This window comes from Xiphophorus hellerii, chromosome 8 (genome assembly GCF_003331165.1).
Source record: "Xiphophorus hellerii strain 12219 chromosome 8, Xiphophorus_hellerii-4.1, whole genome shotgun sequence".
NCBI classification, from domain to species: Eukaryota; Metazoa; Chordata; class Actinopteri; order Cyprinodontiformes; family Poeciliidae; genus Xiphophorus; species Xiphophorus hellerii.
In genome coordinates, this window is record NC_045679.1 from 20,663,879 (window position 1) to 20,685,180 (window position 21,302).

The 21,302-nt window shown below is 38.7% G+C and overlaps 1 protein-coding gene across 2 annotated transcripts in view; it reads left to right on the forward strand.

The window, feature by feature from the left end:
• ntng2b (netrin g2b) overlaps positions 1–21,302 on the forward strand; it is a 97,294-nt gene that overhangs the window by 26,430 nt on the left and 49,562 nt on the right. For both annotated transcript variants that reach the window (XM_032569529.1, XM_032569530.1), the window contains exon 4: positions 19,835–20,007. In XM_032569529.1, coding sequence (XP_032425420.1) covers positions 19,835–20,007 — 173 coding nt within the window. The remainder of the gene's footprint in view (positions 1–19,834; positions 20,008–21,302) is intronic.

Below are 21,302 nucleotides of genomic sequence, written 5' to 3' on the forward strand. Positions count from 1 at the left end.
AAGGAGAGAAAAGAGATGCAGGCAGATGATGGATTAATGCCTAGTTTCTGGGGACTAGCCGGGCTGTGTGATTTTGTGATGAATGATGTGCAGTGTGAGTCTCTGTAAATATTATTCACCAGTTTACATGGCCACCATTTGTCCATCCACACAGCTGAAACCTTGTATCGCGTTGAAGGAAAACACCACTTTCTGCTCCATTATTGATGGATTTGCTCCCTGCATGATTGGATACCGAACCTTGTGAAAGTATTCACACCTGTGGAACCTTTTCACAGCTTGTCACATCACATTTAGTAATTTTTTATTATTTTTTTTGCGTATGTGTGTGTGTGTGTGATTGACCAGCAAGAGGAAGCACATTGTTGTGAAGTGGTATGAAAAGGAAAACATCTATAATAAGCATTTTTTTTACTCTAATTAAGCAACATTTTCTTTCAGTGTGTGTTTAATTGGCTTTTAGAGTACACCTATGTTTAATTTAATCTCAGTATAAAGCTGTGAATGCAGCTAATAAAGTCTGCGAGACGCAACACATGGGAGACAGCGAACATGTGGAAGAATGTGCTTTGGTCATGTATTTCAGACTTAAATGCATCACAACTCAATGTGTGGTGGATATCTAACACTGCGTCACCCTCAGGAAATTGCTCCTATGATGAAACATGGTGGTTGGCAGCATCATGCTGGTTAGAGTTGATAAAAAGATGGACGGAGATAAATACAGGGCACTTAAATTACTCACTTAAATTTTGCTACCAAATTGACAATCTGTCACAAAATCTGAAAATTCCTCTGCACAGAACTCTCTTCATTTAACTGACTCAGAGTTATTCTACAAAAAAACAGATGTTGGTCTCTAAAAGGCAGCATTGGAAGAATAAAACCTTGAAACTGCAACGAAAGACAGTTCTAGAAAGTATTGACTCAGGTGAGTAGAATAGAAAACGCACAACAATACTTTTAGATTTTTATTCTTAAAACAATGTATAATTTAACTAGATTCCCTTCTATTTCACACTGCTTTATGATAATCCGTCTCATAAAACTGCAAAATACACTGAAGCTTGTGATGGTAAAAAAAAAAAAGTTCAAGGTTCATAAATATTTTTGCAAGCTCCAGTGTAAATAAATACTTTATTTGCTGGCTTCTGCACAGAACATCTTTACTTTTGGCTCCTCCCATCTTTCTCAGGCTCCTCCCTCCTGAGCTATCTCCCTTTGAGGGAGCCGAAGCCTTGGAAACAGATCACTTTTTAAATCATTCATGAGCAGTCCACGGAAAAGAAAGGCACGCAGAAAGCTGTGGAAACGCAATGAGGGATGTGTCATTGTTTTTCATATGCAATGATTTATGACACGACGGTTGTTACTGATTTGATAATCACAGTTTATTTCCTCTCAGAAAGGAAGAAAGTTATAGTCAGCAATTTTTGCCTGTTTTTCTTTCATTGCTTTTGTCTCGTAGATTTTTTTTTTTTTTTTTTTTGCTTCCCCACTCCCTTTCAAGAGTTTTCTCTTCTCCTCTTCCACCTTCCCTCCTGCGTCATACCCATAAACATCCTTTTACAAACACAAACACAGAAAAGAAATAAAAGCACTTGCACTGTGTCTTACCTTACATCTGGTGAGGGGAGGGGGGGAATCTCTTGATACCATAAGCGTGCTCTAAAGCTGAAAAGCGCGCTGGGAATTGTAAGTGGGAGAACATGAGGTTCAGGGAGTGTGTCCTTGAAGAGATAGCTTGTTCTCAGTCAGCCACATTAATTAGCATAGCATTATTACAGGCATGGTGTGATCAAAAACACACTGCCATCTTTACTGCTGAACCGTCTCTGTCATTGCAGCCATGTTGATGGGTACGGATAAACAACTCTTTAGCCGGGGCCTGAATGTGCCACAGTGAGAAAAGGCTCATGTGTTTTAATGAGATGCGTCCTGTCTCATACTGTCAGCGCTCTGTGGTTGTTGTCTGAGACTTTCTCTTTTCACCAAAATCTGGTCCCATCATGGACCTTGGGGAGATGACAGACAGCAGCCTCCTAAGTCAGCCAAACAAATCTTCAGGGGATGTCGTTTACACATCGCCTCTACGCTAATAGCTTATTTGTGACTAGTTAAGAACCGTGGCTCTCGTTGAGTTTCAGCGCTTCCGGCTGTCAGTGAAGGTTGCCTAAAAAGTTGAGCTTCATGTGACATTTCATCCTTATGTTTTCAGTTTTTGGAGCTACACTCATGTATGCCACATCAGCAGATTTAGTTGGCGTTTTTTTCCACTGTTGCTTAATCAGATGTAAAATTAACTGCAAGCAGAGACGGAATATAAACACTACAGGTGAGAGGTGAATTTCTTGATACCGTAAGCGTAAGTAGGTACAGATCGGTGTAAGAGTCATTTAAGTAAAAATACTAGACATGATTTTTACTTGAGTAAAATTCTTATATTCATAGACTGACACAAGTAAAAAAAATATATATAATGAAAAACCAATTCCTACACACCAATTGCTTTGCCATGAGTGAAATAAATATTTCTCTAAATAAATATCCTCCCTCCAAAGGGAGGCGCTATTCCAACAACTGAACTTTTAAGGTGAATTCAGTGACAGATAATGCAGTAGATTGCCTATCTAAACATCTTCAAAATGATGTTAATTTTCTTTTATTCACAAATACTACCATAGTCTGACTCAAAAAGTCCTAAATAAAAGCCTTGATCATTTTAAGGTGGTCTTATTGTTGGGGAATGTATCCAGGGATTTGCTGGAAATGATCCAACTAAAGCTCCAGACAGTTTTTTCCCCATTGCCACTCTAAAATATAATAAAATCCAAATATTTTCACAAATTTGAAAAATTCTTCGTTTATTGCTGAATGAAGTAAAAGCAAATGATTTTCTTCTCTTGATCAAAGCATGTACAGAAAGTAAAATGTACAGAACTGTGACTTTTAAACCTTCAGAATAGATATTTCTGTGTATACTTACACCTCTACTCAACATTGATTAGTTAAAATATTTATAAACCTTGCTTCTGTTTGTAAAAAAAAATGGCATTCTCAATTCTTTTTGGCATTAGGAGTGAGGCGTGATACTTATGCTTTACAGTGATAATAGTTGCTTCAAAAGACAAGTGTGAAATCAATATGTGAAATATCAGTGTAAAAAAGAGCAGTCTTTATCCCAGTTAGTATCATATCAGTATTTTTTAGATGTCGTTTTGGCTGATTTTTGGTGGGACATTAACCACCACTGCTTTTTGCAGAAACACCTTTTTTTATGAATATGCATGTCTTTTTTTTAATTTGCCATTAAGTTGTTACAGCCGTAGAAATAATAAGAGGAAATATTTCTTCTGTAACTTTCTAATACAAAAAAAAAACAGAGGCGATTTCATTAACTGTAAAATTACATAGCACACTGGCCTCTGAAGACAACAAAAAAAACTTTTGCAACACAAACAAAACAAGTGTAGATGTTCCAGGAAAATATCACAATCACTAAATAGGGTGCATGTTCCTGTTACCCTTCATAGTGAAGCTAAACACAGTCCTTGCTTCTTTTTTTTCCCCCTTCCTCAGCTAAGACCCTCAAGTTTTAGTCCTTGTGTTAATTGTCTTGCTAAGTGCTCAAGTGGGTTTTGATGCTCTCCTTTTTGCCTTCCCCTCCTCCGTTCTTCCCTCCTCCTTTCTTCGCCTCTCCCCTGGCCCTGCAGCTCATGTAGCTTTTCACCCGCTATGACTAATGATGTTCTCTCAGTCTCAAGGTTTTGGTAGGATAATTATATTAACCCTTGTCCTCTGAATGATCCCAAGTTGGTTCCTCCACCCCAGGCATCCTCCCCCCCTCGCGGTTTCTCGGGAATTAAACTGTAATTTCAACAATGGGCGTAAAAGAGCCATGAACACTATTATGTGTGTGTGTGTGTGTGTGTGTGGGTGTGTGGGGAGGGGGGGGGGGGGGGGTGTTTTGTCAGCATGCATTTTGCTGTGCATTTTAGGACCTTCCAGAAGATTTCACACAAAAATGGTTTAGTCATTCAAATGAGGCAGACTGCAAAGATGGCACTGACTGAAAGTATTGCACAGTCAAGGCCAACAGGTCCAGGTGTGCTTGTGTCTTTAAATATTAATAATGTATAAAAAATACTCCATGACACATTAGAGGTTCAAAAGTGCATTGGTTAATTTTTTATGATGGGGAAACAGACATCAGAGAAAAAGACAAAGAGATCCTGCATGGACTTTGATTCTCATCTAAAATGGTTGCTTATCTTTTCTTTTCATTTCATTCTAATACATAAACAAGAAGTTGATATAGATAGCCAACAAACAGTTACTGTATATCACCCTTCAGGGGTTTAGATGCTCTACGGGGGAACAGAGAACAGGAAGGATCTCCTAACAAACCCCATCCCGTCCCAAAGTTCCTGCCTTTTCATCACTTTTTTTATTCCTCCCTTTGCCTCCCGTCTCCCATTACTACTTTCTCCGTGTTCATATCTTAAATAAGAAAACATATAGCAACCCCCCCTCAGCCTCCCTCGTTCTCCATCTCACACCCAATTTCCTCTCACCCCAGGTGTTACTCTTTGTGAGAGTGTTCATTAAAACAAATTCAGCAGCAGTAAGGAGTCTGCAGGGAGGTAACATTCTAATATCAAGTACAGTTTTTATGGTGATTTCAGGACTTTTAGGGGAGGATGGACCGAGGCTGGGATCCTCCTCAGTGGAAGCGGCACTAAAATGCATTGACGTGTCTGCCTCGGTGAGACGGTGTCTGTAGTCTGTGTCATTATTCCCCTTGCAACGCTATTACAATTCATGCCGGGTCTATAATTATCACCCCACCGCCCCCCAGCAGGGTGAGCCTTCACAGTGGTCATTTACTTCTGGAGGTGCCTCCATTAATGGGTGATACATTTCAGCAAAAAATATATTTTAAGTACAACTTTTCATTAGCATCATGGGGTGGAATTGCTGATATGGTGCTTTCACGCAGCGTCCCACATCCCCCTGTAGCCTAAACGTGAACAAAAGCGGCCAGAAGAGAGAGTCAGATCCTTTCATTGGACGTTTTCAACCTTAAAATGCCCTTATTGTGTATTTTATATGTAAAAGGAGATGAATCTGGCAGTGAGGGGACCTTGGTGATGTATGTGATTATAAAAACAGTAAAATGAAGTTACACTTATGTAATCCTTTATCTGTTTGGCACTGTTGTTACAACTTAGCGCCTATTGAAAAAACAAACGAAACAATCTACAGCTCTGGAAAAAGTTAAGAGATCGCTTAAAATGATCAGTTTCTCTGATTTTGCTTTTTATAGCTATATGTTTGAGTAAAATGAACATTGTCCTTTCATTCTATGGACCACTGACAACATGTCTGAAATTCCAAGCCAAAATTTTAGTATTTAGTTGCAGAAAATGAGAAACGGTCAAAATAGCAAAAAAGATGCTTTCAGATCTCAAATAATGCAAAGAAAACAAGTTCATGTTTATTTAGAAACAACAACACTAATGTTTTAACTCAGGAAGAGTTCAGAAATCAATATTTGGTGGAATAACCAAACATTGATTAGGTTTTTCCTCTCCACTGTCCCAACATGCGTGATTAGTATGAGTGGTTGGTTTAAAATCAACAACACAATGCCATCAAGTGTTTACTGTCGCTATATTCTTCTCCAGGGGGAGTTGATGCCTCGAGTCATGGACTTGACATAGTCGGCTAGATTTCCTTGAATAGAAAATGTTTTAACCAATTGGAATAATACAACTGAATTTGATGTGCTGTTTGATAACTAGGATCAATTAGAATGTATTTATGACTGAATTGAAGGGACTTTTTGGTAAAGTGGCTTGAGATAATGTATTGTGCATTAGCGTTATCTAAATAAACTGAATTAAATTGAATTGAACTTGCTCCAGCTGAATGTTTTCATCCAAAGCGCTTTTCTGAAACCACAGACTAAGACTAGTGTGTTTGCTCTTTGTTTTAATATGACTCCTTGATAGTTTGACTGATAACATACAGTACAGACCAAAAGTTTGGACACACCTTCTAATTAAAATGGGTTTTCTTTATTTTCATGACTATTTATAAGGCAATAAATCCCACTTATTAACTTGACAGGGCACACCTATGAAGTGAAAACCATTTCAGGTGACTACCTCTTGAAGCTCATCAAGAAAATGCAGAGTGTGTGCAAAGTAGTAATCACAGCAAAAGGTTGCTACTTTGAAGAAACTAGAATATAAGGGCTATTTTCAGTTGTTTTACACTTTTTTGTTTAGTGCATATTTCCACATGTGTTATTCATAGTTTGATGCCTTCAGTGTGAATCTACAATGTCAACAGTCATGAAAATAAAGGAAACTCATTGAATTAAAAGGTGTGTCCAAACTTTTGGTCTGTACTGTATATCAATGTGGTTCCAGCTCTGCAGAGACAAAACAGAAGTTATCTCGCGTCCTAAACTTTAGGTTTAAGATTGAAATCGAATCTAAACTGACGATACGGCTGCTTAGCTCTCTTTCGAAAATATCGAAACAACCCACAAAATATGCCACATGACATGGACATGGAGAACAATAGCAGACAATGCAACCTCTCTTTCACTATGACTAAAAAACATCAAAACCTTTAGGGCTAGAGTGTCTAATGTCAATCCTCAAGGGCCGGCATCCTGCATGTTTTCGTTCTCTCCCTGGTTTAACAGCCTTGGATCAAATGATGGCTTGTTAGCGGGCCTCTGCAGAACATTGACATGCTGAGGAGGTAGTAACTACCATCAGGGACAGAACGAAAACATGAAGGATACCGGCCCTTGAGGACTGACTTTGGAAACCACTGCTGTAGGAAAAACACAGATTTGTTAGATCAGGAAAAAAAATGTGTGTCTACAGTATAGAGTCTATGATACAGTTTAACCAAATGTGCTCATGAAAATAGACTAATTGTTGCAAACGGCTGAGTAAAATGCAGCTGCACTGCTCACTAAGGGTTTAGCTGACTAAATCACACATACTACAGCAACAACAACAGGTTTCATGGGTTGATTTTTTTTCAGAGATGACAATTTGGAATCTGATTAGAACATCCCCAGTATTATTTACCTGTTTGGTCTTGTGCATACACTGCATACTTCAAAGCAAGGCCCAGTTTGAGAGCATCTAGTTTTAGGTGACAGTGAAAAGGACCAAAAGTATCTACTAATTCCTCAGTTCCAAAGTAAGATAAATAATTGTTAAGGATTGATTTTATGTACACATTGCATTATTATGGGCAGAGTGTTATGCAAGATTCCTAATTAATTCAAATGCATGCCTGGGTGGCTTGGTATCACTAGTGCATCTTATAGAAGAATGCTTATATTGCATGTTTAAGTAACAGTCCTACACTCATATACATGAGGCGTGATCAAAAACACAAAATCCTACTCCCTGAGAGCAACATATTACTTCCCCCTGTAGTTTGAAAGGCCAGCAAAAACAGCACACAGCTGGCATGTAACCCACACCTGAACTGCTTCAATATATAGCTCTCCCACTCTCAGCAGGCTCTGCTGCAATCATGAGAGTAGTCCTCTGAGGTCCGGATGGGGGAACAGGACGTGCCCCGGCTCCATTATTTACCTGTTTGGTCTTGTGCATACACTGCATACTTCAGAGAGCCGGGTACCTCAAAGCGAGGCCCAGTTTGCCTGCTGCTCTTTACGTGACCCAACACAGCCAATCACAGAGCCGCTCTCCGGTCGGAGCACCGGCTCGACACGCAATAGCCATTTATTTTATGCTGTGTAAATAATTTACTTGTGAGCTTAGTCCCACAAAAGTCTCTCTCCGTCCCTCCGTCTATCCCACATTAAAGTGCACGGTCACAGACTGAGGCACTTTCTTACTGAGAGCATGCTGTGCTAAAATAACGAATTATCCCAAAAACACACCAGGGAGTTCACACATCCACCGTCCAGCATCAGCACTGCACACACTGACTACAAAGCCACGCAAGGTGTGGATAGCAAAGACAGTCAAGGTCATCGCTCCTCTCTGAATAATTTAGGATGTCTTTTTGCTTGACGCACCTCTCAATGTTTTATCCAGGGCCAAAAACATCCAGTAACCTCTTGACATTAAATAATATTTAACAAGTAGAAGCATTGAGGTTTTTTGTGTCTGTTGTATTCAAAGGAATAGGAGACACATAGTTCTTTGGGGCCTGTTTTTATTTTTATGTTTGTAGACAGTCCTACATAAAGTCAGAGGAAGAGAGGTTCAGTGGTTGCAGGGCCCCCTACTGCTAGAGAGTTGTAATGCAATGCAATAACTAAAAATAATCATTAAGAGGAGACTGTAAAGGATAATCAAATCATATTTTGCCTGCAAGAGTCGCAACGACATAAGTCTGACTGTTTCTAAGAAAACAAAAAAGTAGAAGAAAACAGCATTTTTTCTGAATGCCGACAATAAGCTCTGACCAGATTCAGAGTTATTTAGGAGTGTCCTGGAGCAGCTTGATGCTCCAATCGCTATGCATTCTGGGTTTGGGTCCCACTGCAGTCTTAATAACGAGGCGGTTAACCCTGCGTCGCGGCTTTCAGGCCAAAATGGAACAGACAGCATCTCGCTTTGAAATCTATTGCTCCACAGCAAAATACAGAGCAAAAGAGGATTTTTTTTTTTTTGAACTAGTAGATAATGGGTATTTTTACTGGGCAAAGCCACAGTACTATCAGCTGTAGTAATGTATTTCTCTCTTGGTGAAACCAACAACAGAACTAAAGCTTCTAGTGAGCCAGGGAGGAAGAGAAACAGCATAAGAGGGAAAGCTGTGATCAGACAACGTGATCCAGAGAGTACAGTGAGGCTTGTGAAGGGGCTTTGTTAACTCATTCACTGTTTACTTTCTGTTTGGTCAGATGCAGTGAAGATTATCACTGTATGAAGTCAAACAGTGTTAGTGTTTTATGATGCATCCATAAACAACGGAATACCGCTGTTATTTTATTTACTTTTTTATCAGTAATGGTGTCAGGAGTGATACTTTGTAAACTAGATCCACAGTTGTTCAAGAAACTGAGTCGTGCATTTAGCTAGTGTCGCTACACTAGCTAAATGCAATGCATGCTACAATTCTTGGTGTGTGTTTGTGCTCTAATTATTAAGATTGTCTATGTTCAAAGTGAAACCTAAGTTTACAAAGCACAGGAGACATTTTTTTTTTCTGTAGATTGTGACTATACACAGTGCATTAAAACAGAATGGTAACATGCTGTGAGACAAACTATTAAAGCGCCATTTCAAAACAGAGAAGGAGTAAGCTGACTTTGCAGTAAATACTTCAAAAATCTTTAACGTAACTGTAAGAGATAATCAGAAATAATTTAATCCAGCATTGAAGTAGAAAAGGCCGTCTTACCAGAATCCCTGGGTAACATAATATCGTACCTGTCCAGACAACAAAGACAGAGGAGACGTCAGCATCCTGAACATCGTTAGTGAGGGAGTCAAATGTGAAATTACCACGGTAACATAAACTTAAAACTTTCCTATTATTTCTGGGTAGCTTTCATTGTACAAAAATACTTTCTTTTCTTTCCTTATTCTCGGATCAAACATGTCAGCTTTTAATATTCTGAAATATTCTTGGAATAATATTCTTTTCAAGCATTCCTTAAAGCAATTTTTATTTGCTTTAAAATTGTGTTGTTTTGTAGCAAATAACACAATTATTCTGAAGTGTTAAAATGTTGCATATTATCTATGTAATTACTTTTTAGCTGTGAAATGAATTTCATTGTGGCCTAATTGTTGTTCAGGAGGTATTTAAGCAGTCTGCACTGAAGGACAGACTAGAGTATATCAAAACTGCATCAAATTACACAATGTTTCAAAACTTTTTCAAAAATATTGTGAAATTTTGTCTGCCTACAAAATTACAAACTCACTTTCCCATTTTTAGATCACACACTGGCTCAGATTATCCCGTTTTCACATGTAGAAGCAAACAACCTTTATGTTGACATATTTTTATAAATTTGAGTTTGGCTTTTCAGTGTTGCAATTCTAACTGCTAATTGCAGTATTGAAATGGGCATCTCAAACTCTGACTGGCCTGCAGCTTTCTCCACTCCATAGCAAAGTTTTTAAAAATGAAGAAATGGAAATGTTTCCAAGGAATGTGTGTTTTTGTTGTTGTTTGCATTAAAAGAACGGTTGATATAGCGCTGCAAATATCTTTGATTTGGTTTTTAGGTAATGTGAAAGTCTTGAATGAGCTGACAAGACAGTGAGAAAAGTATTGGAAAGCGGTGCACTGCAATCCCCGCTCCCCACCCTCCTGCAGAGCAGGTCAGTTATAGATTATCTGTTTGGTCTTGAGAGAGAGAGAGAGTGGAAACGCAGATGAGAGGATGGATGGTGGTGAGAGAAAGAAAACGACACAAGGCGTGGTAGAGAGGCGAGCGAACGTTTGAAGAGGCCCCTGTTCGGCCTCGGACGGCTGCGCTCGAGGAAAATCGATCTTCTCCCTTCAGAGAAAGAAATTTATGAACCTGGAACATAAACGCAGTCATGTCCAATTAGCTGCTCTGAATTTACGAGTTGAGGCGAGGGGAGGAAGTAGGAGGAGGACGTGGTGATAAAGACCTCAGTTTAAGCCAATAAGGCGTGGAGCTGATCGTTGATCTCTTCTTTGTATCCACTCCCACCCTGCGCTTGATCTCATCTGTTGTGCTTTGGTCACACATAGTTTGGAGACTCTTCTTTTGCCCAGGCTACCAATAAGATACTAATTGTAGGTCACTAATAATGTGTTTTAGAAAAACAATTAGCTGAAAACCTTTAGCATTATCTTCTTATTTCATTTGGGATTTTTTTATTTATTTTGAAAGTATAAGAATAAATATTCCACACACTGTTAAAATTGTTGCATAAGTTTAATGCATTTTTATAATCAAAAGCCCTTTATTAGGCAAACATTTCAAAACAACTGAAATGCCAGGGGGCTTTCTCTATAATCATACTGAAACCTATAAGGTATTTCAAGCTACTTACATGTCGTTCACAGTTTTTACTCTGAAATTGAACTCGTGGTTTAAAAACATCTAAATATTGAAAACAACAAACATTTTCATCGCCACTGTTTTAGCAGCGTCCACCATACAGATGCAGCTAAACCAGATTTGCAAAGAGGAACAGATAAAAAAGAAATTTTAAAAAACATATATGATTTTATACAGTAAAAGGCAAATAAAAAACAATTAAAATGCTGTAATAAATACATTTTTGCTTTTCTTTATTTCTAATATAGGAGAAGGAAGGTAGCAATTTTGTGCTTTATGAATCTTATTTTTGGCTTTTGGTGGAGCAGTGGTATTGTGTTGTTTGTATGTTCTTATTGCATTGCTGTGAAAATTGCCTTTCTTTCATCTCTCCAGTCAATTCTGCAGCATCTTCTCGCCTTTTTGGCATCCATGGTAAATAGGGAAGAGGATGCAAAAGGTAAACATCAGGGAAAATGTAAATATTTAAGAAAAATCACAGCAAGACATTCAAGAGACTTCCCATAGTTTAACTGGATTGCGGAGTGAACACAGCAGTCAGGGAGTGAGACTCAAAGCTCTTTCTCCAAGCTGCAGGATTTCCTTGTGGTTTTACAACAACGCTTTGCAAAACAGGTATCATCTTCTTGTTGCAAAGTCAGCTCTATATGAGGTCAAGAGGAAATATTTTGCACAATTATGGAAACCACAAATACCACCCTTATCAGCATTTCCATTAAATGTCCTTGAAATACATTTAGCAGAAAAATGTAATGCATACTTTTTTAAGTTCACTGGCGTGTCCAGGAATTTATCAAAAGACCCCTTTCTCTTAGCCAGTCTTAAGACTTGAGAAAGAAAAGTCATTCCTTTCAGGTAAAGCAGAAAAGCTGTATGTCAAGTTTAGATGATGTATGTCATCACCTAAACTTGCCCAAAATCTTCAGTCAATGCAACTGTTACGGTCCAACCAGTAAGGCACAAGGACAAAGGCATATATAAAAAAATATCTTCCATTTATTTTTCAAACAAATCGTAACAAAAGGCTTTCAACAACAAATCTCAAAAATATAGCAAAATGGGCCCAAAAGAAATCAACTAAGGCATACCTAACTCAGGATAGCAAACAAAAACTGACCTCACACAATGAACGCACTGGGGAATTTATACACAAAGGCTAGCCTACACAAACGAGGAGGGGTGGGAGAGAAGACAAAGACAAACGATGCATAAACATAAACAACTAATTCAAACCAAAACATTTTGACTAGAACACAACTGTAAAAAAACAAAACAACCTAATACCAAAAATGTTTTAGCAGTTATGCTATTAGTAGAGAGAGGCAGATTCTTCAACATCAAGTCCCCTGCTTCCAGCAGCCTGATGGTTTGTTCCACTTCCTGGTTTGCCTTTCAACCAGTCCTCTCTCCCAGCCAGTCCTTCAAACTCAACAAAACAAAATAGTTACATAAATAGTCAAATAAACATAAGGTGTTTCCTAAATGTGTGCACCCATAATAGTAAACAATCTAATGCAATAACCACCACAAAAAAGTTAAATTATAAATATAGTGTGTGAAAATTCTAAATATATTATGTGAAAACATTTAAATAAACACTAACACTGGGGAAAAGATGGAGGAACCTCCACAGCAACATTTAAAAAATCTTAAAAAAAACCTGATCTGTGTCAAACCAGATTCATCAGGATGCAGATTGTGACAGAAATACCCAAAACTCTGTTTTAGAGGACCTCAGCAAAAAGTGCCTTCGTGACAAAGTCCCCATAGCAACCATTACTATTAGTTACATATTAGCCATGTCTATCCAACCCAGTGTAATTTCCCCATAATCCTCAGTATGAAAGACTAGGCTTAAAAAAATGGATGGATGGACACAAAAGATAGTTGGCCATTCTGTCACCAGCCAGCCCTAGTTTGGCTTTAAGCCTTTCTTTCCCTTTAAAAAGCCATAAGACTTTGTGCCCATTAGACTCGACCTCCAGCGTTACTACCGGAGGTTGTGGAGCCTGTTGTGAGTTTTCTTTTTTTCCTCCAGAGGAAGGAGGCAGTTAAAAGTGTGGAATGGTCCGTCTCAGAAACGGTTGATCGACCGCAGAGCAGAGGAGGGAGACCTCCTGTTGGGTCAGAGTTGCATCAATACAATCTGTCATCACAGGTTAGAGCACACAAACACAGACCCTCCTCCTGCCCCTCCTCCAAGTTTCATCACTGCGAGCATGAAGGCTGGCAGACTGTCATGTCTCTGACACGGCCGCCCTAATCTCTGTTGTACTCACTGCTCAGCCCTCCGTATCATCTAAATCCCCTCTATTCTCTCTTTAGACCTCTCTTCTCAAGCACATGTCCACAACCCAATTTATCCAAAGCACTGCTCAGTGAACACTTGTGCAACAAGCAAGAAGCAAAGGAGCCAAAAGGCTGTGGCGACACAGACCGACACGGGCGAGTCGAAGACGGAAGAAGGGAATAAATGAAAAATGAACGTATAGAGAAGAAAAAGACATTTTGGACAAAGTTCAGAGGGACTAGATGGAAGGAGGAAAACAAGTGAATGATAGCTGTGTCCCTGGTGAGCAACAGAGGAATGCACATAAGCTGCAGTGAAGAGACAGATAAAGCCCCATTAGCTGATGCTTCCAGCTGCTTTTTTAGACTCTGCCACCACATGACTCTCCCCCTTGATGTTTGTTTATCTTTCTTGTTATTTATCCCCATAATTGCTGCATTTCTGCTGTCTAAATCAGGCATTCTCAAATCATTAAGTACTTTCAGGCTTCAGGGGGGATGGACTAAGAAACACATAGCAAGATGGGCTGGAAAGAAGAAAAAGTCCAAAGCACAATGTCAGCTAACAGCGGGCTATACCACGTTTTTATGAAAACTACATGTTTTCAGACACACTTTCTTTCTTACTTTCTTAAAAAAGAACAATTATTGTTCTTTTTTATTCAACACCAAATGAGACAGAAGCCCCCATACATTACATGTTTCTTTATTACAGGAGCAAAATTCACATTGTTTACTATTAACACAGCATGTTATTAGATTACAGAGATTGAATAAATCTTATTCAATGTAAAACACAGCGCCCATTGGTTGCATCAAATACGCATGAAAAAAAATTACCCTTATTACTTTTTGTGAAACTGCGCACATTGGAGGCGTTAGCTAAGCTAAGCTTGCTAAGTCAGCAATCCTTTGTAAACAAAAATGTTGCTCTTCTACAATTTTTAGTAGCTCTTTTATCAGATCATATATATTTGTGTATATATCTTTGTAATATCCCAATTAATTTGTTGCATATTTGACATGTGTTTCTGTGTCAATGAAATACCCAACGTACTTCAAAAATAACTTTCCAATTTTCCCTGCCTTACTAACTAGTTCAATTATATCATGTATAATTTAATTTCAAGATAAGCCAGACTGTTTGATATGTCAAAAATTTACCCAGCATGTAAATTTGCCATGCTCTCACTTGCCATGTAAAGCGCACATGTGCACCACTGCGACAAAAGCTTCACAATTATTACTTAAATGCCACATTAATTACCTAACAGTAACAATTCCTAATTCCATGCAAAACTGTGAATCGCTTTATTTACCTGGGTATGCTGGTTTAAAATCTAAATTAATGACATTGTGAAAAAGTAGCACAACTGGTGATGGTGCAGCAGAACTCTGTGAATTCTCAGTTTCCATTTTGAGTCGGGTGCTGCCACTTACGATTTATCCCACTGCTCTGCTTTTTAAGCCTCAAACTAAAGGCACAAATATAGCAAAAATGCCAGGAGCTTTGGTGGCTTTCTTTTGTCGCTGAAGTTTACTTTTATATTCAATGCTTCTTACTGAAGCACTGCGACTGTTTCTTTGACAAACATTAAGCAAGGCTAACATTTCTCTTAGGTTAAAATAAGGCTTAATTCATGAGGAAGTTTTTGTTTTCACTGCCTGGTCCGAGTGAAATAAAAGTGGAAAAAAAGCCAACCTAAAGCATCAGGCCTGTTTGTTCAATTTTCCCTCCTGTAATGAGGGTTTAGTCAGTAATAGCCATGGAGCACAAACGCATGTTATAGAGATATCTTGGATGCGGTTTCCCTTTTACCATCATATATTTTGCTTCTGTGGTATAATTGGGCTTTCTCTCCACTCGTTGTCTTCTTGTGGTGTGTTTGTCGTGACACCCACACCCTCTACATGTGTGCTTGCATATGCATGCAAAAGACAAACAACATGGGAAACAGAAAAAAAAAAAAAAAAAAAAACTGCTGCCAGTTTCACAGAAACTGCACAGAGCAGATCGATGAACAGAAGCACTGACCTGTAATTACCACAGCTAATTAAAACTCCAATTTATGAGTGGGTTCTAATGCAAAGAAGAATGAATATTCCTTCTGTTCTGGAAAAAAAAACTCTCCCCATTTTCACTTCCTCTCCTCTATCTTCATCTAATCTGCTTGCTTCCTCCTGCCCTAACTAACTAAAAACAATTCTGATGGATCCAGCTGTCCCATCTTAACTTCCTTCAGCTCATAGCTGCACTCCTGCTTTGATGACTTTGCAGCAACGGCCGACATCTTGCACATTAACATACGATTGTTCCCATGTATTATTTGTGCGCGGAGGGACTGGAAAGAGGGACGGGGAAAATCCCAGAGCAAGCTGTCAAATGCAAGAGTGAGAGCAGCGAGACGCATCACTCTAAGAATCGGAGTGTCACATCAGTCAAGCGGAAGGAGTGCGAGGCTGGAAGTACTTGTGGTCTTTATCGGTGGTACTGCGAGGTTGAGGTCAGAATATCAGGTCAAGGGGATAACACGCCTGAGTGCGACTCAGACGTCTCTAATTATTCTGCCTTGCAAAATTATTCATCCCGCTTGAACTTTTTCACTTTTTGTCACATTTCAGTTCTGGACTTTTATGCATTTTATGGGCTTTAGAAGAAAACAGTGCATAATTAAGAAGTGAGAGAAAATTACATTTTTCCTTTCTTTTTTTTCTCACAAATAAATGTTTGACCCTATAAGACCTAAGTTTCAAATGGATATTTTTGCTTATTTTAATTGTACGCAGTTCTATAAATGTCCTGTGAGCAAATATATTTGCCCATTTATCCATAACAACTGGGACTTTCAATATCTAGCGAGTTATTTTCGCAAATTACCGTCTATTAAAAGAGTGCCCCTCAGATTAATTTCCCTCCCTGCTACGGCAGCGGTGAAATTATCGTAATAACCCGAGATTGCCTGGAAAAGTTAAAGTCTCCCCTTTTAGAAACCGCTGGAATTTTTGCAGATAGTGCAAAGTGTGGCAGAATTACGATACTGCAAATTTGGCTGGATCGTCGTCACTACGTTGGGTCTGGAAGGGTTAAGAAGTTTCAGTGGATGTACATTCACACATTCACCTTCCAATCAACTCTGTGCTGCTTTCCAGAAAGGTTTAGTTTCTAATCTTGTCTAACTGGAAAACATTTTTCCACAACATCAGGATGTATACAGCTTTGTCTGTTACAGAAAATCTTTACATAAACATTAAAAGTTGTAGATATATTGTAACAGAATGTGAAAAAGTTCAGTGTGAATATATTTTGCAAAGCACAATAGTTGACTTTAAGGAGCCTGTAATCAAATACTGGACCATATTGGCTTTTTATTAACCTAAATAGTCTTTTCAACTTGTTCCAAGTTTTAATGTTGTGCCTAAAGTGGGGCTTGTCATCTGCATAATCGGCTGGACGGGCTAGTTCTCGCTGAATGAGAGCTGCCAAACACAAACTGCATCGCACAACACCTAGGAAATCACTCTATTCTCCAGTATTGATTTAAGCTGCAACTCTTAGATCCTGCACTCAGCAGTGTTTCCACTTTCAAGATGAGACAGATGAGATTTATCAGCAAAGATGCAGGAGATGAAAAGCGGTGATATGTTCACGGCTGTCAGTCACTCAGTGCAGGCATTAGTCACAACGCGTCTGTTTTTGCCTGATCTGTTGCCTGTCATCTGCGCTCGCAAACAAATGCATCCCAAACGCATGGGGTAGAACCACACACACACACACACACACACACACACACCTGTCTCATTTGACACACATTCACTCTCTCATACAGAATGCTTTCTTCTTGAAAAAGAGATTTCCAATTTCAGTCTTCCCTAAGTGGACAGCTCTTGTCCTTCAGAATGCAGGCAGGAAATGAGGCTTTGTTGGTGGATGGATTCTCCGTGGCATGTCCTGTCAGAGGGAGATGGAGGTGGGGGGGGGGATTCATTGGACCACCGTAAGGCTCGTGATCTGAGACACAATTTTTCCATCAACTGAGTTCTTGTTTTAATCTTCCCAAGTTTTGGTAATTGTTATTTTGCACTTGTTGCAAAATCAGGCCTCCGCTTGATGGGCTGCTCACCACATCCGCCTTCACAGGAAGAAAGGAGATACAAAAATACGAAAGAGCACCGAAGATTAGTGAGAGGAGAGAAAATTGAAGCAGTCGTCTCTCCTCGAATACAGAGGCCATTCTTTGAATATTTGATGCAGACGGATAGGTGTTCACTCCAGTGGAACAAACTGGATTGGAGTCCAGTCGCTCAACTGGAAAAGGCTGTAATTTCCAGTCATACTTGCGGAGTGTCCTTAAGATCCTCATTTCCTTCATGGCAGAAGTGTGGCGTGTGGATCAGCACACCTGGGCCCTGCCCTCTGCCGAGGTCAAGTGTGCACATGTGCATGCACACGTAGCAGTACTCAAGAGACGCACACACACACACACATACCTGGAAATTTAATTTAATATGTATTTGGAAAATTATGAAATTGAGAAATACTGTTCTTTTATGTTCTTATGCAAGATAATACAAGTGGTAGTTTACGTATGCAGCCTATGGGGTGGCAAATATAGATAAAACTACATTTTAATGTGTTATCTTACTTTTCGTGCCTTCCAGTCCTTTATTTTATAGCTTGTTCATCTTTAATATTTTTTCTTCTTCAATGTTTGCTTACCAAATGTACTCATATGTTGATCATTTCGAGAGGAAAAACTATCATTAATGTTGGTCCCCCGTAGCAGATTAGTGTTGAGGATTAAATTATGAAACATTTAGCTTGTTAGGTATTGATTTTCATAGTTTGCACTCTGACCTGGACCAAATGTCAGGTTGTTCTGGACCCAGCCCATATCTCATTTTTAGTTCTCTTAGATATTGGGAATGCAGAAAATGTGCAAAATCCACTGTAAAGAAAACAAAGATGGTACTTTGGGAATTTGATATAAAAAAAAACAGGGGATTTTGGACCATGTGATATTTGAAAAAAACACACACCTAGTTTATGAAGCTGGAGAACAATTTTTTGTAAGTCATATATAACTTTTAAAACAGAGAAAAAGCAAGTTAGGATGTTGCTTGCTGTCTCTGCAAACTCTTCTTTGCGCAAAGATTCTTAGCAGAAGTGAAATGCTCATTTATAAAAAAATAAAATAAAAGAAAGAAAAAACCTTGTTTTCACTTTGTAGCAGCTTCCTCCAGACTAGTTAACCCTGGGACTCTGCAGGAATGAGGAGAAGGAAAAATATTAACTGCTTTCCAAAAAAACAAATAGCCAAAGATCAAAAACAAAACATCCTCAGAGTTTCTGCTGATGATTGATTAAGCTGGAACAGAACTGCACTATTATTGCATAGCTGCACGAAAACATTAAATGATTCCCAGTAATATAATCCTATTGGACTATTACATTTATATTGTTTTTTACCTTAAATAACAATTCTATTTAAAAACAAAATTGTGAGAAGAAGAATGTTTACTGCAGGTCTGAGTGTCTCTGGGTATCTTTCATTTTTACCTCTGCTGTTGTAGAAATGTTTGAAAAGTTTGCAAAGTAAACAAATTGGCAGTGTTTATGTAAAAATGTCTCATAAAATTCCAGCATAAAGGTCAAATTATTTTGCTTCTAAGCCATAAGGGAATATAATAAAAGGAATATGCTGTTCATTTTTGTGTTGCATGCCTTAGACCTCCTGTGGAAATCAGATTTGGACAACTCACATTTTATTTCATAGATGCAAAAATAGACAAAATCAGATACTGAAATACCCGCATGCTAATTTACTGTTAACTGGTTTACATGTAAATCAGCAAAACATGCAAGCTTTACAATCGATTAATAAAACAGCTAATTGCAAGAAATTGTGATTTGTTTGTTTGTTTTTTTTTGTTGTTTTTTTTTACTTCATTCAGTTGGTGAAGTAAGAAAGGCTGCAAGTGAAATCAAACAACAGAATCAGATGGAGTGGCAGCTGTACAAACTGAGAGAGCAAACATCAAAACAGGAAAAGGATGCTGCAGTTCTGCCGGTGACTTCTGAGGCAGAACTGAATATATTTGAGACTGAAAAGTGACAGTTAACACAATGAACCAAAACATCAAAGCAGAAAGTCTCTGGGCTCTGCATAAGAGGTGTGCCGCATAAAATCTGTTATTTTTGTAGGTTTGTAGTTTTAACTGAGTAAACCGCTCAGATGTTTCTGCTAAACTAGCTGCAGTCGAATAACCGATGCATTTCAATTTCAGGAATGTGTTCGGTTTTGCACCGTCTGTCCGTAGTTGCCCCTGATTTATTTATGTTTTTACCTTCCTCTGTAAAAACCTATTCTCTTAATTTCTTCAACACGCTGGGTGAAATTACAATGTTTCCCCCCCTGCTACTATCAGTGGGTCACAGTCTATGTTCTCACATATGTCGACGGTTTTCTCTGATTCTTCTCCAAGGTGTAAGTGTAACCTCCACGCCTCCCAGTGCCTGCTGACTGAGGGGAACCTCCAGTGCCAGTGTGAACACAATACCACCGGACAGGACTGCCAGCGATGCAAGAAGGGCTTCAAAGCCAAGTCCTGGAAAGCAGGTTCCTACCTGCCCGCACCAACTGGAAGCCCCAACACCTGTACGTACTTTGTTGCACACTCGAACAAAAGTGATGTCGAGACATGCGGTGGTTGTAAATTTCCTTTACTTTCCTTTTTATCTGAAAATACAAACAACGTTCATAAATCCAACGTGCGTCACACTATGGCTGCCATGTTCTACTGAGCTTCTTCAACACAGAAACTTCGCTTTGCTGTCTCCACTGAGATAATCATATCTCCGTTATTAATACAGCAACATACATTTATGAAACTTTACCACTTCATGTTACAAACATACAATGAGTTTTGGTAACTCTACTTCAGCTTACCTGAAAATACAAATAAAGTTGATAAATTTAAAGTGCGTCACACTATGGCTGCTATGTACTACTGAGCTTCTTCAGCACAGAAACTTAGGACCCAAGGCTGCCTTAAGCGCCTGTTCAAAACTGATGCCTTTCTAAACTCATTTCCCTCTCATCAGCCAGAATAGTTACCAACATATATATGATTGTTCAGCTTAACATGGACAATGAAACACAATGCTTTTTAATAACAAAAACAAAATATTCATAGGAAAGAGAATAGAATCATATTTTAATGGAAGGGGTTCCTTAAAGTCTCCAGCAACTGGTTCCCCACAACTTGCTTCACGCATTGTGCTTATCCAATTCACGGTGGAGGCAGTTCTGGTCAGACGTTTGCGTCCACACATCACGGGATAAAGAGTCATACATTTTGGGCTATTGATAGTTTATTTCAAGGGTTAGCATTTTCAGAATGGAATGATTTTTAAAAATACAAATTGGGAACAAGTTATAACCCCTCGACCCCCCAAAAAATATACCAAGGTTGAAAAATATACAAAAATCTTATAAATCATTGAAAGTTTCAGGTGAATTTTATGGAGGGTTTTTAGTGGCTATCAAACCCCTGAAACAAGCCTGGGGGAATATTTGGCGACTCTTTATGGTGGATCTGGTATCAGAAGGGTTATGATCTCAATTTACCAACTTTCAACAAAAGTTTAAACTGTTGTTAGTTGCTAATTAGAACTTGGTTAGTGTTTTTTGCCCTTTTGGAAGGCACAAATGTTTCCAAGTTTTAAAGATCTACAGTAAGTGTTCATGCTAGGTAAAGTTGGACAATGTAGAGATATTTTTTTATTATATGGTCCAGCATTACTCTTTGTGAAAAAGTCCCAAAGCATGATGCTACCACTACCAAGCTTGATCATTAATACAATGTTCCTAAATGTGTTAGGATGAACTTGATTAGTCTAAAAGTTCTTCTCGTCTATGTAGCCAAACAACTCAATCTTTTTCTCATCTGA